Here is a 25,152-nt window from a genome sequence, read left to right on the forward strand (position 1 = left end):
GGTAACTCTTTGTTATTTTTCTTTTGGCTAGGGTAGTTCAGTAAAAGTGCTTGTCATTGTGAGTCTCTGTATTTTTACTGTTATTATTTGTTTAATCTAGTTTTTTTTTTTTTTTTTCGCTGACTTGCTCCACCTGTGTAGAGCTGAAATGAAGAAAGAAAAATTCTAAATTGTGATAATTCAGTGTCAAAGTAATTTCACAAAAAAAAAAAATAAAATTCCAAACATCAAATATGTTGTAGAGACAACAAACACAAATGTTCCTGCAGGCTGGAGTGTTTTACGAGTGGATCAAGTGAATACACAATTTGTGGAACTTGGAATTTCCCCCTTTGGGATTCCCATTTCCCGTCCTCTTGAATGCAGCATTAAACACAATGCAGTTTTTTTTTTTTTTCTTCAATGTTCTGCATGTTTTTTCCAACAGGTGCTGTATTTTCCGGACCACTGGTGGCACGCCACTCTCAATCTGGACACCAGCGTTTTTATCTCCACTTTTCTCGGCTGAACTCTGAGCACATCTGTGAGCCTGAGGAACTCATTTTCCTCTTCAGTAATCCAGTCACATTCCAGCTGTGTCTTTCCAGCACAGCTCTGATGTCTTCATTCCATCTAGTTTTTTAGTAATCTGCTTCCTTTAATATTTTTATGTGGGGTTAGTGTTTATTTTTATTTATTTTTTCTTTTACCTTGCTGCTTTTGACACCCAGGAAAAGTGACGGTGCTAACTCCTCTCTGATTTATCCCATTTGGATTGGAAGCAATTTGGGATTCAGTGTCTAACACTTGAAAATTTTCACACAGGGATCCATCTACCAACCTGCTCTCCACCTGAGCTATGATCACAGGACTGTTGCCATTCGTGTAACATTTAATTCAGACACACGTTACTCTGCAGGAAGTGTTTTAACTCTGTGATGTCATAAACATAAAATACACATAACAGCACAATAAAGAAGAGAACGGCAAAGTGTTGTGATGCAGAATATTAAAGAACTTACATATAATTCCCAGAGTACTTTGACATCTTATGAAGTCTGAACATTTAAGTGATCCATTTAAAGGTGGAAACTGTGTCACACCAATTTTGCACTGAAGTACTGTCAACTCTAAGACATTACAATAAGTAATTATGTAATACTTTAAAAAAATATACAGTCTTATAATGACAGAATAAGCCATATGTCAAACAAACAGACTTTCAGGACATGTTGGCATTATTTCCTGAACTAAAATTACTGTACACAATTAAGATATAGTACTACTAAAGATACAATTGATAGAAAAATAATTATTTTATGCAATTAAGTGGGGGGGGAAAAGGCAGATTTTGAATTGTTCTGGATTCAAGTGTGAAAGAGTTCTGTTTTTTGTCAATTTTGACAAATTGATTTTTAGCAATTAAGGCTTGTTTCACATCTCTTAAACTGGTTTAAAGCAGTTATTATACACTGAAATGACTAACTTGCTTGAATGAGAATCTTGTTTTAAAAATAGTTGTAGACAAATAGGTTGTAGTGCTTTTAAATCAGGATTACCCTGGATTAAATGTTGAACAGCTGTTTATGGCTGTACGCCAACAATAACTGAATGACAGCAAATAGTGATCTTCAGTTTTACAATATTTTTTTAACAGATTAACAGATCTACTCCGTGGCCCCTTCACTGCCACTGTACTTCAACTCTACAAAAACAATTTCATCGTTTACCCACAAATTTGTGCTGGTAAATTGTTCATAATGTGTCTCTAAACACATTTTACCAATTGCCTTTACCAGCTTCAGCCCAGGTTTACTTAAACTGGACCCAGAATCTTCTGATGTAACAAAACCTCAGCTATATCTGATTGAAACAATTTGATTCTTAAAGCTGCAGTGTGGAATTGGTAATAACTGGTTCTTTTCAAGATTGTGGATCACACAAAGCAATGGTCACGTTCACGAAATGAAAGGTTTTTTTCCTCCAGCATTTGACAATATGACTCAAAAAGAAAAGAAAAAAAAAACTTATTGATTTGGAGCTTCAGAAACCCAATTTAAATTAAACCCCCACCACCCTGAAAAATTCCAAAAAGAAACAACAACACAGAGAGAACACCACTTAATGGCACTGATTTTCTTCCATAAAAAGTGCAAAATGTCTTTTGTTCCTCCAGGTTTCAATAGTCCTCCACCCATCCGTTCTCCAAAATAAAAGCATCGATGACTTCCTTCATGGCGAGGTTGGGAATCAGCTGATCCTGGGTTAGCGGAGTCCGTGTCACTGGGTCAAAATGGCCGACTCGCTGTAAGAAAACAAAGAAAAAATACGTCTTCAGCTTCCTCATGTGTAGTTGTTAATGTGTTCATACATATTTTAATGTTGCTGTGCAAAACAGTTTTTTTTTATCAAAATAATTGCAAGCCTTGGAATTAATTGGGCAGCGCAGTCTCGTGTGAGGGCGGGTGCTAAAGGGTTAAAATATGACGCAGTAATCCTATATCCGGGGACAGCCCTCTTGGAGTTCATGGGAAAATTACACGGTAAACAAAGTGAAAATGCTATGAAAAAGTGACGATGCGGTGGAAAGTGGACGTGTTGCAGTTTGTTTATGACCCGGAGCTCAAACATGTCGAGGCGGTTGTGTAGGCGAGAGGCCGCAGCTACTCTGGCTACCTGTGTAGGCTAACACTTACTGACATGACCTCTCCCGTTTTCCTCGTCTTAGTTTTTCTGCTGGGAACTGAAAAAAACTGCACTTTTCGTGACTGCTTTGGTGATTGCAGCTGAAAACAAAACAGTACACCATTTTTACAAAGTGCATTTTCAAAACCTGTTATCGCCTCAATAAAGGGTGAGTGTGATTATAGCAATTCTCACTTTGCAAGAGATTTTTTTTTCTGATTTTGGAATACAGCTGTAATCCTGGACCATTGAGAATATGTGTGTCAAGGGCTTTTAATAATCTGAGGTGAAACTGGAGCATCACCTATGTCACAGCGGTCTTAAGCTGTCAGCCATAAATTTTGCTTCAATCATAACATCTGTGAAAACACTCATGGAATTGCAGATCTCTGGAGATATTGAACATAAATCTCAAACCTGCAGGTGTTCTTCGATGTCTTTGCGGTCATAGGTGACACCGCTGGGTGTGATGCACGGCTCTAGCATCAACTCAAAGCTGATCTTTCCACAAAGGAAGTCTGGAATCTCACGCTTCTGTCAAACACAACACATCAGCCTCAGATTTGCTTTAAATTTAATTTACACAAATATCTAGTCTTTAAACCTCCAGTGTTTTCCCAAATCAGGTGACTTTTGATTCATAAAGTAAAATGTATCGTTATTTGATCCAGGTGGTGAAAACAATTCAAGCACTAAATATATTGCATACAAAAAGGCAGCTGTATGTATCTATGTTCATGAAAAACTTTCTCACAGTCCAAAAAAAAAGGGGCATCATAACATTTATTTTACCATCTGGAATATAGTCATTTGTATAATACTTACATAGCTAATTCTACTTTTGCATGACATGAACGCTTCCTAGTGGTGATTGCATGAACTACATACAATAATAGTTCACACAATCACCACCAGGGGGTATTTCAAAGATGTACAATGTACATCAGTCTACCCATATGGTTTCACTCTACATGTTGCATTTTGAGGTGGGCTTCATAGATAACTGGCAAAGCTTCTGGGGAAAGCTTCTGGTCTTGTTAGGAGAGATGGCATCCATCCCCCTTTGGATGGAGCAGCTCTCATTTCTAGAAATCTGGCCAATTTTCTTAAATCCTCCAAACCGTGACTATCCAGGGTTGGGACCAGGAAGCAGAGTTGTAGTCTTACACACCTCTCTGCAGCTTCTCTCCCCCTGCCATCCCCTCATTACCCCATCCCCGTAGAGATGGTGCCTACTCCCAGACCACCAACAACCAGTAAAAATCTATTTAAGCATAAAAATTCAAAAAGAAAAAATAATATAGCACCTTCAACTGCACCACAGACTAAAACAGTTAAATGTGGTCTATTAAACATTAGATCTCTCTCTAAGTCCCTGTTAGTAAATGATATAATAATGGATCAACATATCGATTTATTCTGCCTTACAGAAACCTGGTTACAGCAGGATGAATATGTTAGTTTAAATGAGTCAACACCCCCGAGTCACACTAACTGCCAGAATGCTCGTAGCACGGGCCGAGGCGGAGGATTAGCAGCAATCTTCCACTCCAGCTTATTAATTAATCAAAAACCCAGACAGAGCTTTAATTCATTTGAAAGCTTGTCTCTTAGTCTTGTCCATCCAAATTGGAAGTCCCAAAAACCAGTTTTATTTGTTGTTATCTATCGTCCTCCTGGTCGTTACTGTGAGTTTCTCTGTGAATTTTCTGACCTTTTGTCTTAGTGCTTAGCTCATAAGATAATTATAGTGGGCGATTTTAACATCCACACAGATGCTGAGAATGACAGCCTCAACACTGCATTTAATCTATTGTTAGACTCGATTGGCTTTGCTCAAAATGTAAATGAGTCCACCCACCACTTTAATCATACCTTAGATCTTGTTCTGACGTATGGTATGGAAATTGAAGACTTAACAGTATTCCCTGAAAACCCCCTTCTGTCTGATCATTTCTTAATAACATTTACATTTACTCTGATGGACTACCCAGCAGTGGGGAATAAGTTTCATTACAGTAGAAGTCTTTCAGAAAGCGCTGTAACTAGGTTTAAGGATATGATTCCTTCTTTATGTTCTCCAATGCCATATACCAACACAGGGCAGAGTAGCTACCTAAACTCTGTGAGGGAGATAGATGATCTCGTCAATAGTTTTATATCCTCATTGAAGACAACTTTGGATGCTGTAGCTCCTCTGAAAAAGAGAGCCTTAAATCAGAAGTACCTGACTCCGTGGTATAACTCACAAACTCGCAGCTTAAAGCAGATAACCCGTAAGTTGGAGAGGAAATGGCGTCTCACTAATTTAGAAGATCTTCACTTAGCCTGGAAAAAGAGTCTGTTGCTCTATAAAAAAAAGCCCTCCATAAAGCTAGGACATCTTACTACTCATCACTAATTGAAGAAAATAAGAACAACCCCAGGTTTCTTTTCAGCACTGTAGCCAGGCTGACAGTCAGAGCTCTATTGAGCCGAGTATTCCTTTAACTTTAACTAGTAATGACTTCATGACTTTCTTTGCGATTGTTCTGAGTTATTTTCATTAGTTACTTCCTCCAAACCATCAACATGTCTATTAGACCCCATTCCTACCAGCCTGCTCAAGGAAGCCCTACCATTAATTAATGCTTTGATCTTAAATATGATCAATCTGTCTTTATTATACTCAACAAAAATATAAACGCAACACTTTTGGTTTTGCTCCCATTTTGTATGAGATGAACTCAAAGATCTAAAACTTTTTCCACATACACAATATCACCATTTCCCTCAAATATTGTTCACAAACCAGTCTAAATCTGTGATAGTGAGCACTTCTCCTTTGCTGAGATAATCCATCCCACCTCACAGGTGTGCCATATCAAGATAATGATTAGACACCATGATTAGTGCACAGGTGTGCCTTAGACTGCCCACAATAAAAGGCCACTCTGAAAGGTGCAGTTTTGTTTTATTGGGGGGGGATACCAGTCAGTATCTGGTGTGACCACCATTTGCCTCATGCAGTGCAACACATCTCCTTCGCATAGAGTTGATCAGGTTGTCAATTGTGGCCTGTGGAATATTGGTCCTCTCCTCTTCAATGGCTGTGAGAAGTTGCTGGATATTGGCAGGAACTGGTACACGCTGTCATATACGCCGGTCCAGAGCATCCCAAACATGCTCAATGGGTGACATGTCCAGTGAGTATGCCGGCCATGCAAGAACTGGGACATTTTCAGCTTCCAAGAATTGTGTACAGATCCTTGAAACATGGGGCCATGCATTATCCTGCTGCAACATGAGGTGATGTTCTTGGATGTATGACACAACAATGGGCCTCAGGATCTCGTCACGGTATCTCTGTGCATTCAAAATGCCATCAATAAAATGCACCTGTGTTCTTCATAACAGACGCCTGCCCATACCATAACCCCACCGCCACCATGGGCCACTCGATCCACAACATTGACATCAGAAAACCGCTCACCCACACAACGCCACACACGCTGTCTGCCATCTGCCCTGGACAGTGTGAACCGGGATTCATCCGTGAAGAGAACACCTCTCCAACGTGCCAAACGCCAGCGAATGTGAGCATTTGCCCACTCAAGTCGGTTACAACGACGAACTGGAGTCAGGTCGAGACCCTGATGAGGACGACGAGCATGCAGATGAGCTTCCCTGAGACGGTTTCTGACAGTTTGTGCAGAAATTCTTTGGTTATGCAAACCGATTGTTTCAGCAGCTGTCCGAGTGGCTGGTCTCAGACGATCTTGGAGGTGAACATGCTGGATGTGGAGGTCCTGGGCTGGTGTGGTTACACGTGGTCTGCGGTTGTGAGGCTGGTTGGATGTACTGCCAAATTCTCTGAAGCGCCTTTGGAGATGGCTTATGGTAGAGAAATGAACATTCAATACACGAGCAAGAGCTCTGGTGGACATTCCTGCTGTCAGCATGCCAATTGCATGCTCCCTCAAATCTTGCGACATCTGTGGCATTGTGCTGTGTGATAAAACTGCACCTTTCAGAGTGGCCTTTTATTGTGGGCAGTCTAAGGCACACCTGTGCACTAATCATGGTGTCTAATCAGCATCTTGATATGGCACACCTGTGAGGTGGGATGGATTATCTCAGCAAAGGAGAAGTGCTCACTCACAGTTTTAGACTGGTTTGTGAACAATATTTGAGGGAAATGGTGATAGTGTATGTGGAAAAGGTTTTAGATCTTTGAGTTCATCTCATACAAAACGGGAGCAAAACCAAAAGTGTTGCGTTTATATTTTTGTTGAGTGTAGTTGGCTATGTACCACAGGCTTTTAAGGTGGCAGTAATTAAACCATTACTTAAAAAGCCATCAGTTGACCCAGCTATCTTAGCTAATTATAGGCCAATCTCCAACCTTCCTTTTCTCTCAAAAATTCTTGAAATGGTAGTTGTAAAACAGCTAACTGATCATCTGCAGAGGAATGGTCTATTTGAAGAGTTTCAGTCAGGGTTTAGAATTCATCATAGTACAGAAACAGCATTAGTGAAGGTTACAAATGATCTTCTTATGGCCTCAGACAGTGGACTCATCTCTGTGCTTGTCCTGTTAGACCTCAGTGCTGCTTTTGATACTGTTGACCATAAAATTTTATTACAGAGATTAGAGCATGCCATAGGTAATAAAGGCACTGCAGTGGTTTGAATCATATTTATCTAATAGATTACAATTTGTTCATGTAAATGGGGAATCTTCTTCACAGACTAAGGTTAATTATGGAGTTCCACAAGGTTCTGTGCAAGGACCAATTTTATTCACTTTATACATGCTTCCCTTAGGCAGTATTATTAGACAGCATTGCTTAAATTTTCATTGTTACGCAGATGATACTCAGCTTTATCTATCCGTGAACCCAGAGGACACACACCAATTAGCTAAACTGCAGGATTGTCTTACAGACATAAAGACATGGATGACCTCTAATTTCCTGCTTTTAAACTCAGATAAAACTGACGTTATTGTACTTGGCCCCACAAATCTTAGAAACATGGTGTCTAACCAGATCCTTACTCTGGATGGCATTACCCTGACCTCTAGTAATACTGTGAGAAATCTTGGAGTCATTTTTGATCAGGATATGTCATTCAATGCGCATATTAAACAAATATGTAGGACTGTTTTTTTGCATTTGCGCAATATCTCTAAAATTAGAAAGGTCTTGTCTCAGAGTGATGCTGAAAAACTAATTCATGCATTTATTTCCTCTAGGCTGGACTATTGTAATTCATTATTATCAGGTTGTCCTAAAAGTTCCCTGAAAAGCCTTCAGTTAATTCAAAATGCTGCAGCTAGAGTACTGTCAGGGACTAGAAGGAGAGAGCATATCTCACCCATATTGGCCTCTCTTCATTGGCTTCCTGTTAATTCTAGAATAGAATTTAAAATTCTTCTTCTTACTTATAAGGTTTTGAATAATCAGGTCCCATCTTATCTTAGGGACCTCATAGTACCACATCACCCCAATAGAGCTCTTCGCTCTCAGACTGCAGGCTTACTTGTAGTTCCTAGGGTTTGTAAGAGTAGAATGGGAGGCAGAGCCTTCAGCTTTCAGGCTCCTCTCCTCTGGAACCAGCTCCCAAGTCGGATCAGGGAGACAGCCACCCTCTCTACTTTTAAGATTAAGTTTAAAACTTTCCTTTTTGCTAAAGCTTGTAGTTAGGGCTGGATCAGGTGACCCTGAACCATCCCTTAGTTATGCTGCTATAGACTTAGACTGCTGGGAGGTTCCCATGATGCACTGAGTGTTTCTTTCTCTTTTTGCTCTGTATGCACCACTCTGCATTTAATCATTAGTGATTGATCTCTGCTCCCCTCCACAGCATGTCTTTTTCCTGGTTCTCTCCCTCAGCCCCAACCAGTCCCAGCAGAAGACTGCCCCTCCCTGAGCCTGGTTCTGCTGGAGGTTTCTTCCTGTTAAAAGGGAGTTTTTCCTTCCCCCTGTCGCCAAGTGCTTGCTCACAGGGGGTCGTTTTGACAGTTGGGGTTTTTCTGTAATTATTGTACGGCTTGCCTTGCAATATGAAGCACCTTGGGGCAACTGTTTGTTGTGATTTGGCGCTATATAAATGAAATTGATTTGATTTGGTCATATACTTTTGCTTGGACTGAAATTACATACCCACAATTTTGTGCACAACACGTGATTTTCCCATTAAAAAAGGTGTCAACAACTAGAGTTATAATGGAAACGCTTTGCTCTGAAATGGGACCTTGACATTAAAATTTCCAGGCTGCTACTTCAGTGCCGAGGACGCGAGTGTTGGCTACATTATTTAAGCAGACACTGGGTCATGTCGTGGACATAGTAATGCTAGAACTTCAGTGTTTTTGGTCTGGTGTCTGTTTTGGGTTTGCTTAGGCAAGAGCGATCTACATACTTAATGTTGAGAATTTCTTTACTTGAATGGGGACTTGTGTCTCGATATTAGCAGTTGCCTGCTCGTCCAACACAAGTACAAAGGTTTATGAGTTCCATCCATACAAGCCCTAAATCATACTTAACGGTGGTTCGACATGATGATTAAATCTAGGGATGTCCCGATTGGAAGCCTGATAAAGGCTCTTCTTTTTTGTTTCTTTTTTGTTGTACACAAACTCACTAATTCACTTTAAAAACAAAACAAATTTATTTATTCACACAGTTCAATTGGTGCACATCAGTTTAGGTGTTTCACAGCGCAGTACTGATGTAGGAAAAACGGCCAGTAAACCTAAATCTGCAGTGCAAGTTTGAAAAGGTATAAACAATGCACCGCCAACTTGAGTTTGCATTGCCACGAAAATGGTGATGATGTGCCACCACTAAGTAGCCCATATGTTCAGGCAGCCGCATTGTTTTTCAGAATCTTTGCATATCATTTATTAGGCCGTCGGTTCAGTGTGAAGTAGCTCCTTACATCATCTGGAAGCACTGGATAACACTTGAGTTATAGTTATCGCCCTGAAGAGGTCACTCATCTTGATTTGTGTAGTGCATAAAACCTGCGGTTGAAGAGAGCCCTGCCCCCACAAAAGGCTGATAGAGCTCATGCCAGTCTCTCTGATCTGAGCTTGCGGGCCCTACGCTCTGTTCCAAAAAACAAACAAACAAAAAAAAAAATCCCTTCACCCACAACTCTATGTACACACAGGCACTATACACAAGTCAAGGTGGGTGACCTCCCCAGGGGGTATCGCACTTCACCTTAACAAAAAAACCAAAACCATTCAGTCATCTGAAAGATGTTGGATATAGTGATTATGAATATTAATTCACATAAACCCCAGTAGAGGGCACTCATGTCATGCAAAAAGTACAGACCATCATCTATGCAAGTACAGTAAAACTCGCATATAATGGAGTCAGGTGGACCAGTGAATTTTGCCTGTTATAATTGAAAGCCGCTATATGTATAAAACGGACAAAATCCGTCATATGTATGTAACAGATTAGTTAACAGGAGACACCGAATGCTCTACAGGGAATCCCCAGTAACAATTAGAATTGCATATTTCCTTGATTAAACACCTGACCTTGAATAGGGACCTTTCCTCATCTAATGGCTGGGTCAAAACTTCATCTGGGGGGAAAAAAAAAAAAAAACGCCTGCCTTAAATAAGCGCCGGACATTATGTGCATTAAAAAGGATTACATTTGGTGGAGTCACTCTTTTTCTAAGTCTGCTGCAGAGTGGTACCTTAAAAATCCTACAACTCCGTAACTCCATGGCCATGCAATGACGTTGACGTGTACGTGACCCTTTTAAAAGTCCTCCCTCGGGTCTTTGTGCTATTTCCGCAGGAACCGTGGCTTTTTCTGAATTGATTTGTCCCTCACCGAGCTCCACTTCTTTATGCAATCATCAACCTCCAAATCAATAGTACAGTACACACAATTTCCCTCCATGAATTGCGGGTCATTTGTGCGTCTTTTTCGACTCCATGTTGTAAAGTTGGACATATTTACAGACTTTTCTGCCAAACGTATTTGATCCATGACTGAAATGTAACCAGCGGGCGCACTACAAAACTATTCAAATATGACGGGAGAGGAAGGAGTGAAAATGTAAAAGTGACCAATCACATCACAGCCCTTGTGGTTTCTGTCATGGAGCAGGTGCATGTCAAGCTGCAGAGAGGGTTCACAGCCACGCAGAGGGCTCTGATCTAAAGCAGTTTGGTTCGTACACCCAGGGACACTATATTACAGTGTAGGCATCAAGCAGCATTTTGTTAATAATCACCGTCCCTGAATAAAAACCTGCCTTGTTTAGGCACCAGGTCTAAGCACGGTTTGAAAAAATAATCACCTGGCGTTTAATCAAGGAAATACAGTACCCACTTTCCTCAAATCGGTGAGTGTCAGTGCTGAACTTCATTTTGTACCTCTGTTCCAACTGGACACACCCAGAGTGCTTTGTCCGGTACATGTGAGTGTTTTTGTATGGAAATGCATTGCAATGGTGCAGAAAATTTTGTCTGATGTGAGCGAAAATCCGTTATACAAAATCTGGTATATACGGTGTTTATTACATGGAAAAACATACAAAAGCTTTGAGACTTCTGCTCTTGTCCAGTGAGTGCAAATATCCAGTGTATACAATGACTGTTTAGATGAGTTTTACTGAATATGAATAAAGAGTTTTTATTAAATTATCCTTATTATCCTCAAACCCTTACACTGTCAAAGTCAGGTACTTCTCATCTACACACCTGGACTGTCTGAAGCGAAACAATCATGAATGTCTATGAAATCTCACACCTGCACATTGCACATTGGGTACACTGCTAGTTTAAATATGATTATAAGTTTGGGGGAAGCTCACCTTCCTCTTTTCATCTACCTGACAGAACAGCTCCTCCATGTCTGAAAGATATTTATCCTGCAAACAAATACATTATTTGTTATAAATCATTACAACATAAGACCTTTTTTTAAGTGGAACTGAAAACAGAAAATTTACAACTTTAATCGCATCACTGAAAACATTACTGATGCAGTCCTGAAAAGTCTCCAAACTAAAACCACACAGTGAACAACAAAATGTATTCTGGCATAAAGGTAAAAATAAGTGTTAAATTGTTTGGCTCCGCCCCTTTATGTAAAACCATTTCTCTCACACACACACACACACACACACACACACACACACAGTTCCATCTATTCCCCATCTTTGTGAAAATCAGTTTCTTAGTACATTAAAAGGTGTACTTAAAGTGAAGACAAGTACATATTTTGAGTGGATCTCGTTGAGTTTGTGTTGAATTCTGCAGTCGTCAGATTTGTCGTCTTGTTTTTGTCTGTGGTTCTCCAGCTCTCTGTAGATGACAACACGCACAGATTTGTGATTTTGTTTCTGTTTTGTTGAATGCAGAACAGTTGTGAAGTCACTCACAAACTCAAGATATATATTTGAGTGTAATGAGTTGCCTGTTTTTGTCGTCGAAGATGAGTTTGGTGAGGTAAGTGTGCAGCTCACTCTCCTGGTTGATCCGTTTTTCCTCCATGCTGTTCCAGCGTTTCTTCTTGGCGACCCGCAGAGCGCTGGGGATGTCATCGCCAAAGTTCAGACACTGCTCTTTGGCCAAGTTATAAGCTGGTAAATCATAAAAATGTTCACAGTTAAGTATGAGGGCAAACTGTAACTCAGACTAAAGTCCAGCACGAGTCCAAACCCAACAAAGAACTCATCTTTCTGGACCTCACCCAACCAATTACTGCGAGACCTGTGACCCAGTAAGTGCCTCTGACTAAATCCAAAGCTTCAAATAACAAAAATGTAAACCAATAGGTCAATTATAGTTTTTTATTATTTCATTTTTTTAGTTTTCTTGTCCTACTGTTATAGTAGGGACCATATATTTAGTGATGTGGAAGGCCATCACTTTTCTTTTGATAGGAGAGAGAGATTTACAAGCAACAGTAAATGCATCAGGGAAGAGGGATATTAAGGAGCAACAGTGAACGCATCAGAAAAACAGAAGCTTGCTAAAAAATGCCCTCAAATTTTTCAATAGAATGTAGATATCAATATGTTCTACCACATGGTTGGGCTGAACATTAAAGGGTTAACAGCTGTAAGAAAATAAATAATTATATTTATTCCAACATTCAAAGGGTCATTCTGTGTCAAAAACAAAACAAAACAAAAAAAAATTTGCTGACATCTACCAAAATTCTGTAAATCTTTGTGGGTAAGTGGGATTCACAAAATTTTAAATGCCGGTACCTCAGAAGATTTACCAGCAAGAGAGATTGCTTTGGTCTCATTTTAGACTTCTATAGGTTTTGGCACCAACCTTTTCAAAACATCAATCAAAGTTTCCCCACCTACAAAGAATGGAGAGGTCTGCAATTTTTATTGTAGGTACACTTCAACTGTGAGAGACAGAATAAAAAAAAAAAAAAAACAACAACAACAGAAAAACACATTGTATGATTTTGAAATAATTAATTTGCATTTTATTACATGAAATACGTATTTGATCACCTACCAACCAGCAAGAATTCTGGCTCTCACAGATCGGTTAGTTTTTCTTTAAGAAGCCCTCTTATTCTGCACTCTTTACCTGTAATAATTGCACCTGTTTGAACTCGTTACCTGAATAAAAGACACCTGTTCACACACTCAATCAATCACACTCCAACTTAACCACCATGACCAAGACCAAAGAGCTGTCTAAGGACATCAGGGATAAAACTGTAGACCTTCACAAAGCTGGGACGGGCTACAGGACAACAGGCAAGCAGCTTGTTGTGAAATCAACAACTGTTGTCGTAATTATTAGAAAATGGAAGAAACACAAGATGACTGTCATTTTTCCTTGGTCTGGAACTCCATGCAAGATCTCACTTTGTGGGGTAAGGATGATTCTGAGAAAGCTCAGAACTACACAGGAGGACCTGGTCAATGACCTGAAGAGAGCTGAGACCAATGTTGGTCATGAACTACAGGAAACATCTGGTCTCTGTAACTGCAAACAAAGGTTTCTGTACCAAATATTAAGGTCTGTTTTAAAATGTATATAAATATATAAAATGCATCATTTAACTGAAAATCTTAATTAGTACTCTTGCTAGCACGTGCTCATTGGCTATGTTCATTTTCAGCTTTGTGCCAAAAGACATTGATCTCTGGAGGTAGTAATGCCTTGCACTTTCACTGGGATAATGGAAAGCATAAAACGACACCAAAAAAAACCTAGATGCTGTATCTTCTGAGATATGGACATTTAAAGTCATAAAGGTGCTCTGATTAGCTAAAACTTCACTAGCTTGTATCACTAATCCCAACAAAAAAAAAGATTTACAATATTCTGAGAGATGTCAGGGCCCTGCAACAGACTGGCATCCTGTTCAGGGTGTACCACACCTCGCGTCCTGTGACTGCCTGGATAGGCTCCAGCACCCCACCCCCCAACTCTTATTTCGAGTAAGCGGTTGAAGATGAGTGAGTGTGTGAGATGTCAGCAGATTCATAGCTGATTTGACACAATGAACCCAAAGTAACTTCAGTTAATTTCACACCTACATTACACAGACAAAATTAATCAAATCAGCCCAACCTTTCTGCAGGTTACCGATGGCCTCGTCATAGTTCTCCATCTCCAGGTGGCACTGGCCCATGAAGAAATGAGCCTTGACTGACCGGCTGTCCAGCTCCAGAGCGTGTCTGCAGTCCATCAAGGCACTGTTGTACTGCTGCAGTTTCACGTAGCACAGCGCCCGGTTTGTGTAGTACGCCAATACTGAAGGACTGTGCTTCTAAAAACACAGCAAACACATTCTGTACAACGATGATGGTGGACATAAATATCCCTGCTATGCTAGCTCTACGACTTGCAATCTGCAAATAGCAACTTGCACTTAATGCTCTTATACTGTTGTTGTTACTGAGAATCTCAACCACTGCCCTCCATACCCACTTCCAATACTTGCACTTAGCTTGTACAACCCCTGGCAATAATTATGGAATCACCGGCCTCGGAGGATGTTCATTCAGTTGTTTTAATTTTGTAGGAAAAAAGCAGATCACAGACATGACACAAAACTAAAGTCATTTCAAATGGCAACTTTCTGGCTTTAAGAAACACTATACAAAATCAGGAAAAAAATTGTGGCAGTCAGTAACGGTTACTTTTTTAGACCAAGCAGAGGGAAAAAAAATATGGACTCACTCAATTCTGAGGAATAAATTATGGAATCACCCTGTAAATTTTCATCCCCAACTAACACCTGCATCAAATCAGATCTGCTCGTTAGTCTGCATCTAAAAAGGAGTGATCACACCTTGGAGAGCTGTCGCACCAAGTGGACTGACATGAATCATGGCTCCAACACGAGAGATGTCAACTGAAACAAAGGAGAGGATTATCAAACTCTTAAAAGAGCGTAAATCATCACGCAATGTTGCAAAGTCAGCTGTGTCTAAACTCTGGACCAAATACAAACAACATGGGAAGGTTGTTAAAGGCAAACATACTGGTAGACCAAGGAAGACATCAAAGCATCAAGACAGAAAACTTAAAGCAATATGTCTCAAAAATCGAAAATGCACAACAAAACAAATGAGGAATGAATGGGAGGAAACTGGAGTCAACGTCTGTGACCGAACTGTAAGAAACCGCCTAAAGGAAATGGGATTTACATATAGAAAAGCTGAACGAAAGCCATCATTAACACCTAAACAGAAAAAAACAAGGTTGCAGTGGGCTAAGGAAAAGCAATCGTGGACTGTGGATGACTGGATGAAAGTCATATTCAGTGATGAATCTCGAATCTGCATTGGGCAAGGTGATGATGCTGGAACTTTTGTTTGGTGCCGTTCCAATGAGATTTATGAAGATGACTGCCTGAAGAGAACATGTAAATTTCCACAGTCATTGATGATATGGGGCTGCATGTCAGACTAACGAGCAGATCTGATTTGATGCAGGTGTTAGTTAGTTAGTTTTGGGGATGAAAATTTACAGGGTGATTCCATAATTTATTCCTCAGAATTGAGTGAGTCCATATTTTTTTTCCCCTCTGCTTGGTCTAAAAAAGTAACCGTTACTGAGTGCCACAATTTTTTTTCCTGATTTCTTATAGTGTTTCTTAAAGCCAGAAAGTTGTCATTTGAAATGACTTTAGTTTTGTATCATGTCTGTGATCTGCTTTTTTCCTACAAAATTAAAAAACTGAATGAACATCCTCAGAGGCCGGTGATTCCATTAATTTTTGCCAGGGGTTGTACTTGTCTCAAAGGAAGATGTTGGGTTCAATTCCCCACCAAAGTTCAGTTCCACACAATGTGGACTTTGTGTGAACGAAGATTTTTCCCTCACTATGGAAATCATGCACATTAGGTTCATGTTCAGACCACTAACTTTGAGTGTATCTTGTGATGAGGATGATTTGAACGCAGAGGACTGATTTTCCAAAGGGAATTAATCCTACAACTTCAACACTGATCCCCCCAGCAGGTTTTGTGGAGTTCAGTTGGAAACATCAGACTAATCTTGAGCCCATAACTGTTGGTATCAATGTAAGGCATCTAACATTACCTATTCTTTCTTTCATAAAATTCAGTTCCACCCATATGTTCCAGAGTATGTTGCACCACAGTATAAGTTGCATGTGTCCAAATCGGGACCTGCCACATTTAATGGCCGGGTCAAAACTTTATCTGAAAAAAATAAATGCCTGCCTTAAATAAGCGCCGGACACTACATGTATTAAAAAGATTACATTTGGTTGAGCCATTCTTTTCTCTAAGTCCGCTGCCCAATGGTACCTTAACATCCTAAAGCCTGGTTTATGCTTCTACAATTCTGTGGCCATGCAATGACGTTGACGTGTGCGTGACCCTTTAAAAGTTCTCTGACGCATCTTTATGCAACTTACTGTAGGAAAAGTGGCTTTTGCTGGATCAATTTGTCCTTCAACGAGCTCCACTTCTTTATACAAACATCAACCTCCAAACCAACAGTACGTGTAATTTCCCTCCATGAATTGTGGGTCATTTGAGCGAAGTTGGTCATATTTATGGGAGGTGATGTTCTAGTTGTTAAGGTGTTGGGCTTGAGACCAGAAGATCCTGGGTTCAAATCCCCACCTGACTGGAAAATCACTAAGGGCCCTTGGACAAGGTCTTTAATCCCCTATTGCTCCCGGTGTGTAGTGAGCGCCTTGTATGGCAGCACCCTGACATCGGGGTGAATGTGAGGCATTATTGTAAAGCACTTTGAGTCTCTGATGCAGATGGAAAAGCGCTATATAAATGCAGTCCATTTACCATTTGTGGACTTTTCTGCCAAACGGATTTGATCCATGATCGAAATGTAATCGGTGGGTGCACTGCAAAAACTTGTAAAATATGACAGGAGAAGAAGGAGTGAAAGCATAAAAGTGACAAATCACAGCCCTTTGCGGTTTCCGTCATTTAGTAGGTGCGCAGGTTCGCTGCCACGCAGATTGCTCTGATCAAAATCAGTTTGGTTTGTCACACCCAGGCATATGTATGAAACTTAACACCATATTACAGTGCAGGCAGCAAGCAGCATTTTGTTAATAATCACTATCCTTGAATTACAGCCTACATCATTCAGGCTCCATATCTGAGCAGTCTGGAAAAAATAAATAAATAAATGCCCCGACTTTTAATCACAAATATACGGTACTCATTTTCCTCTTCATTTCATACATCTGTTATTGGGCATGTCCAGACTGCTCTGTCTGGTATATGCAAGGGCTTTTTAATGCTAATTGGACGAGATGTTTTGTTAGATGTGAGCAAAAATCCATGATACAAAATCCGTTATATACGGTGTTTATTACATGGAAAGCATTGAGACTTTTGCTTTTGTCTGGTGAGTGTGAATATCACAGTATTTTTCTGTATGTGGAACTCACTTTATAACAGCATTTGGGGGCAAGTTTAACAATGCACCTGAACTCACTAAGTGCACACCACAGCCTGTGCTATTACTTAACATAAGGGCTATTAAATTTCATAAATAAGCAAGATAGTCAAATACATTTGCACTGGACAACATATCGGGCTATTTGATACAGTTTGTACAACAGAAAATGGATTGCTGACCTGTAGCATTAGAAACACTACAATAATGTGTACTTTTATTACTGGAGTTTCATTTTGTGCTTTGAATCCTGGGAAGGCTATTTATAAATAATTGTTTTTAATATTATCATCATTATTAATAATAATAATGCCAACTATGTGATTTCTCAGTATATAACTTGCACCAGAGTATAAATCGCAGTACCTCCAAAACTATTTAAAACCTTGCAACTATAACATAGTATCAATATCAGTACTTTTGCTATATAAAGTATTCACTCCTCAATGAGAATTAATGTAGTTTTTATAGATCTATGTGGCTAACTTTTAAACCACATGTGAAGCAGTTGTGATGCTTTGACTTTTAACAACCTGAGTCACACATAGTTTCCAAACCTCAACCTCAGGAACCCCCTAACCTGCACATTTTTCTTCTCTCTCTTCTCTGGTAAAAGCTGATTAGCTCATTCAGTTGACGGTTAGCTCTTGATTGGCTGAGCACACCTGAGCTGTCCAGGAAATGTGCAGGTTAGGGGGTTCCTGAGGATGAAGTTTGGGAACCGCTTCAAGCGAATGAAAAACGTAGATGGACCAAAAACCACCTCAGCCAGTGCTTACGATGGCTTTGCCGTAGCAGGCGGCAGCCTCCTGGTACTTGCGGTTCAGAAAGTAGCGGTTCCCCTGCTCCTTCAGCTCCTGAGCCGACATGGAGATGCTTTTCTCCGGGCTTTCGGCCATCCTGTCCACCGGGCTGGCTGCAGCGGTGGCAGCTGCCGCTTCACTTTTCTTCCCGATCCTGGAGCCCAGTTCAAACAGGACGGCTCTCTAGCAGAGTGACAGAAGCGTGTTCAACATTTCAAACATCACACGGATTAGAAGTTTCCAAACATCTGAAGGTCACACCTGAAGATAATGTTGGGTCTCCTAAAGGGACAGATGAATGGTGGCAATGAAAATAGAAAGATGGATAGCTAGAGCCCAAGAACTGGAGAAAGAGCATCTGAGTGTGGACTAGGGATGTCACAATTCTAGAGTTTCAACTTAAAACAAATACCCAAGAAAATACTCTGGAACACTTTTTTATACCACGGGGTGGAAGGGGAGCATGAAATTCAAGGCCCTTTTTTAAAAAAATGAATAAATACTCCAACAATACAAACAACAGCATCAGAGACAGCATAGTTTTTAAGTGGTCTGATTTAGTGCAAAATATATTAACATAACGTTAAAGAGTTTGTAGTGTATTTTGTTGGTTATAAGTCACACCTTTTTTCTATATTATCAACTCTTTAATCTGAGCTTATGTGCATTGTTGTTGTGTATTTTTATTATTGACATTAACAGTTTGATTATTAGAGTTTATTTTGTTTAGTGCTTATAGGTTCCTGGGAAAGTCCGATATAAATGATTATTATTATTGTTGGGTAAAAACACAGTAAATGCATCCAGTCCATTTTATGCCTTAAAGGTAAATTCATATCCTCCTTTTAGGTTAAAGGACATGTCACACTGAAATGATAATTTAGATTTAGGCTGTTAGTGACCATCCGATGATCCACCGGGATTACTTTGTAAACTGCCGTGACCGGTTTCAAAGTATATGGCATTCGCAACAAACAGCTATAGAGACTTCTGAAAATAAAGTACTCGTGAGTACTCGAGTGTTTCCGGCAGGTGACGTAGTTACTAGAATGACGTGAGGTACAGATTAATTCCAAGGTTTACACAAGTGTGATGTTGTGTTATGACGACTCATTTTTAAGTGATAACTGTTCATTTTGATGCAGTTACGGTAAAAGCAGCAGCTGTGAGAAGGTTTTGTGCATCTGTGGCAATTAGTCATAAACACAGCCTGTTAAAAACGCTAATAAGTGTTGTATATAACTGTGTAAAATCTAATATATATATATATATATATATATATATATATATATATATATATATATATATATATATATATATATATATATATATATATATATATATGTGTGTGTGTGTGTGTGTGTCATCATGGAGACATTTCACGCTCATTAAGAGGCAATAAACAGCTGAGAAGCAGCTTAAAACAGCAAAATAGCCATTTTAACCCGCATGTCAGCTGTTTTTTTAAGGGATTATTCAACATTAATTCGCTTTTAAAAAGTTCCTTATAGAGATTAACAGTTATATGACATTTGAGAGAGTCTACAAACTTACTGATTATATATTGTTCAAATTCAGCCAGCGTCTGTCTAAATTGGGGATTAAAACAGCCTGTTTTTGCTGCGTGTTAATATGAGTTTTCCAATTTAATTTATCATCAATAAAAACTTCAAAAAATTTGGTTTCATTTACAATTTCAATTTCAGCATCATTTAATAATAAATTTCTACTTAAATTCCTGGGCTTATTTCCGAATATAATACACTTTGTTTTACCAAGATGAAGCAATAATTTGTTTGAATCAAACTATTGTTTCAAATTCAGTAGTTCCCTCTCCATCATGTCCAAGAGCTGTTCCAAATTACCCTCACTACAAAACACAGTCGTATCATCGGCAAACAAAATACAACTCACAGCACGCAGATCGCTCGGTGGCCGTGACACTGTGCAGAAAGCTTAGTGGCCGTGACAGTTAGCAGACAGCTCGGTGTGCGTGACACAGGGCGCAGATAGCTCGGTGGGCATCGCACAGCTCAAATCAAATCAAATCAATTTTATTTATATAGCGCCAAATCACAACAAACAGTTGCCCCAAGGCACTTTATATTGCAAGGCAAGCCATACAATAATTACAGAAAAACCCCAACTGTCAAAACGACCCCCTGTGAGCAAGCACTTGGCGACAGTGGGAAGGAAAAACTCCCTTTTAACAGGAAGAAACCTCCAGCAGAACCAGGCTCAGGAAGGGGCAGTCTTCTGCTGGGACTGGTTGGGGCTGAGGGAGAGAACCAGGAAAAAGACATGCTGTGGAGGGGAGCAGAGATCAATCACTAATGATTAAATGCAGAGTGGTGCATACAGAGCAAAAAGAGAAAGAAACACTCAGTGCATCATGGGAACCCCCCAGCAGTCTAAGTCTATAGCAGCATAACTAAGGGATGGTTCAGGGTCACTTGATCCAGCCCTAACTATAAGCTTTAGCAAAAAGGAAAGTTTTAAGCCTAATCTTAAAAGTAGAGAGGGTGTCTGTCTCCCTGATCCGAACTGGGAGCTGGTTCCTGAGGAGAGGAGCCTGAAAGCTGAAGGCTCTGCCTCCCATTCTACTCTTACAAACCCTAGGAACTACAAGTAAGCCTGCAGTCTGAGAGTGAAGCACTCTATTGGGGTGATATGGTACTATGACGTCCCTAAGATAAGATGGGACCTGATTATTCAAAACCTTATAAGTAAGAAGAAGAATTTTAAATTCTATTCTGGAATTAACAGGAAGCCAATGAAGAGAGGCCAATATGGGTGAGATATGCTCTCTCCTTCTAGTCCCTGTCAGTACTCTAGCTGCAGCATTTTGAATTAACTGAAGGCTTTTCAGGGAACTTTTAGGTCAACCTGATAATAATGAATTACAATAGTCCAGCCTAGAGGAAATAAATGCATGAATTAGTTTTTCAGCATCACTCTGAGACAAGACCTTTCTAATTTTAGAGATATTGCGCAAATGCAAAAAAGAAGTCCTACATATTTGTTTAATATGCGCATTGAATGACATATCCTGATCAAAAATGACTCCAAGATTTCTCACAGTATTACTAGAGGTCAGGGTAATGCCATCCAGAGTAAGGATCTGGTTAGACACCATGTTTCTAAGATTTGTGGGGCCAAGTACAATAACTTCAGTTTTATCTGAGTTTAAAAGCAGGAAATTAGAGGTCATCCATGTCTTTATGTCTGTAAGACATTCCTGCAGTTTAGCTAATTGGAGTGTGTCCTCTGGCTTCATGGATAGATAAAGCTGGGTATCATCTGCGTAACAATGAAAATTTAAGCAATGCTGTCTAATAATACTGCCTAAGGGAAGCATGTATAAAGTAAATAAAATTGGTCCTAGCACAGAACCTTGTGGAACTCCATATTTAACCTTAGTCTGTGAAGAAGATTCCCCATTTACATGAACAAATTGTAATCTATTAGATAAATATGATTCAAACCACTGCAGAGCAGTGCCTTTAATACCTATGGCATACTGTAATCTTTGTAATAATATTTTATGGTCAACAGTATCAAAAGCAGCACTGAGGTCTAACAGAACAAGCACAGAGATGAGTCCACTGTCTGAGGCCATAAGAAGATCATTTTCAACCTTCACTAATGCTGTTTCTGTACTATGCTCACAGGCTGCTTGGTGGGCATCACACAGTAGTGCAAAAACAGCTTGGTGGCTGTGTCACATGGGGTGCAGACAGCTCTGTGGGTGTCACACTGCGCTGAGACTGCTTGGTGGGCATGTTTCAGACACAATGCAGATATGTCAGAAATCTCACATGAGTCACCTGAGGTCTAAATTTTGCAGAATTTCTGCAGTCACAGAACTGCGAACTTTAACATGAAACCCAAAACCCAAATTATACGAGCAGCTCGCTCTTATGGTAGACGAAGGCACAAACCAGAAATAGCACAAAACAATCCGGAAATGGCGCAAAAAAAATCTGCCCATAAGGGAAAATCCACAAACTGGCCAACACTGTCGTAAAAAGTCACACAAACCGATGGTAGACGACGCAATCCTTTCGATACTTGAAGGGCGCGAACTATGTAAAACTCTGCAAATTAGTGTTGCTATGGACGCAACATGTTTGGGTACTGACACTTTCAATCAAAACAAAATAGACATTTAGGTTTTACCCATGCCCATGCTCCCCTGAAGCATTTACTCAAAAAAAATCTGAAGAACTTAAATGACATGGTGGTGAGATGTTTTAGAGCTTTGCTCGTCATGTCTGCGACATATACATATTTAATAGTACAAAAAACACATTAACAGCTAAAATATAAAATAAAAAAGCTGGTATTGCAGAATGTGCCCACTTTAACAGGTTACACTTTAGGTTAAGGTTAATAAATACTCCAAGATGTATTCATGTTATTAGATAAAATCAATCTGAGTAAATCTGTTAAACAAACACTACAGGACTTCACACTTTTAAACAAATTTACACGTTAATTAATTTTAAGCATCCATTAAGTGACAATATAAACAACTGTTAGTCGCAGCACTAAAGATAGTTTTAAGAACATTAGTTTTGTTGTAGGAATATTTTAGTTTGTTTAATCGCATCTGTGGAACATTTTATCGCCGTTTTCCAGACACCACCGTGTGGGGTTAAAAGCAGCTCGAAATCAGCCCTCTTCAAAAAAAAAAAAAAAAAAAGTACCTCTACGTGTGAGCTAAAATAACGCTACATTTTAACATTTACCTTTTTATGCTCTTTTATAAGAACTCACGCTGCGTTAACTGCAAGTCACGTAGCAGCTAGCAAGCTGTTTTTGTCATTGATGGACTTCACCACTAGATGGCGGCTCTTCTTCTGTTAGCCGACTGGTGGTTGGGGAAAACCGTAGTGTATTACCGCCACCACCTGGCTGGAGTGTGCCATAGCGGAGTTGGAAAGGAATGTGAGATTTTCAGAATTTGTCCGTTAAGCAGCCAAAATTTAATAAAGAAGTGATGAGTAGATTGCCGAAAGGTTACTGTATTGGTTTCGAAAATGTTGACCAAATGCACGACCTAATTATAATAAAAGTACCGTTTGATGCCTCACCCCTTTTTTATTGGCATGTCAATCAGTTCCAACAAAAGTGAATATGAGAGCTGTATTTTTTTATTCAATAATAATGATGATGATGATTAGCATAATTTCTTTGTAAGTGTACTGGCCAGTAGAATACCACACAAAAAATTGCAAATGATCATGCAATACTGAAATCATTGTAAAACAAAATTACTCACACTTGGAAGTTGCATACTTACTCTGGTGGGACATACAGGGGCGTCGGACTGGGGGGTAAAGTGTACTATGTACCCAGGGCCCAGAGCATGGGGGGCCCACAAAAACTGACATTAAATACATTTTTGTGTTGCATGTTATTAATGTCCATACAATTCTTGTTGTAAAAGAATATAATTAGAATGAATGTATAAATCTTGCAAAACATAATTCTGCTCTAACAATAATATTGAAAGATCTCTGAGGGCCCTAAGGGCCCAACCCACTCTCCTGTGTTTTATTTCGCTTAATCTTAATTTTTCCCGACTAAAACCCCAACCTTTTTTATGTTAATCTGGCCTGTTATGGACTTCTGAAACAGTTGATAGATGTATTTTATAATTTAAAAACGGGGCCGATGCTAACGTGTTAGCATGTCTATGGCGTTTTCAATGCTGAAGTTAGCATTAAGCTGTTGCAGCTGTCAGCACATTTGCTTTCTGTATAATAATTCATGGCTCAGCGTTTGTTGTCGTAAAAGAGTCAAATGTATTACAAATTGTAATATTTTATTCATTTATTTGTATTTATATATCAATAACAATAATAATAGAAACAACAACAATAGTAGTAATAATAACTAACTAGAAGCACTCAGAGAGTGCAAACCTCCGCCAAAGCCATAGGGTCACTGACCCGAAAGAGATTCCCTCCTTGGCACAGTGATCTGTTCAACAATTCAGTGTTACAATCAAAACTATGATATATACACTTTTCTTTCCTTTATATTTGACATCCTTGACCATGAAAACATACCACTAGAACTTGGAATCACTTTTATGTCTTTATTAGTTGAAAAGTTATTGTATAAAAACGATTTTTCGGTAATGGCGGTTTTCTTCTGGATCTAGCTCCATAACATTTCAAGCTACATCAAATCTGATGACACCTTACTGACTCAGCACAGATTCAGCTACACTTTGGTGTTAGTTGTGCATCTCTAGCTTCATTTGGCACCTCACACTGACACATTTTCTATTTTCCCTATATTTTTGCATATTCTGGATCACCAGATCCGGAATCCGGATCCGATCATCCCCAAACTTTGTTTGATAGAACATTTGACTCTGTTACACCTTAATTTTTTTCAAGCCTTTCTGCCTTGTTTTTGTGGAGTTAGAAACTAGAATGTCAAAATTCCCCCATCCCGCAATGGTGAAGAATCCTTTAAAAGATTCCTGGATCCGGATCGTGATCCGGATCACCACTAAAATTTAATCACTTGTTCCTCTTGTCATTTCCAACCACTCCACAAAATCTCATCAAAATCCGTTCAAAACGTTTTGAGTTATCCTGCTGAAAGTCAGACAAACAAACAAACGCGACCAAAAACATAACCTCCTTGGCGGAGGTAATAATGCCACAATACAGTTTTAGAGAAACGGACAAAAAGAATCTGATAAAACAAAACAGAAAAGATTAAACCAACTAACAATGAACATAAATATAGAAATAA

General features: G+C 39.5%; 2 protein-coding genes across 2 annotated transcripts in view; one reads left to right on the forward strand and one right to left on the reverse strand.

The window, feature by feature from the left end:
• jmjd8 (jumonji domain containing 8) overlaps positions 1-2,190 on the forward strand; it is a 16,244-nt gene extending 14,054 nt beyond the window's left edge. The window contains exon 8 of the mRNA XM_034190201.1: positions 428-2,190. Within this exon, the coding sequence (XP_034046092.1) occupies positions 428-508 (81 nt within the window). The 3' untranslated portion in view covers positions 509-2,190. The remainder of the gene's footprint in view (positions 1-427) is intronic.
• On the reverse strand, positions 888-23,258 carry LOC117527731 (E3 ubiquitin-protein ligase CHIP-like). The gene is made up of 8 exons (XM_034190200.1): positions 23,127-23,258; positions 18,352-18,558; positions 14,237-14,435; positions 12,102-12,267; positions 11,902-11,989; positions 11,497-11,553; positions 3,082-3,198; positions 888-2,284 (listed from the first exon to the last, which is right to left on the reverse strand). The coding sequence occupies exons 2-8, from the start codon at positions 18,469-18,471 to the stop codon at positions 2,159-2,161; spliced, it is 873 nt and encodes a 290-aa protein (XP_034046091.1). The 5' UTR covers positions 18,472-18,558; positions 23,127-23,258; the 3' UTR covers positions 888-2,158.
• Positions 23,259-25,152: the final 1,894 nt, after the last annotated feature.

Source organism: Thalassophryne amazonica, chromosome 16 (genome assembly GCF_902500255.1).
Source record: "Thalassophryne amazonica chromosome 16, fThaAma1.1, whole genome shotgun sequence".
In the NCBI taxonomy this organism is placed as follows: domain Eukaryota; kingdom Metazoa; phylum Chordata; class Actinopteri; order Batrachoidiformes; family Batrachoididae; genus Thalassophryne; species Thalassophryne amazonica.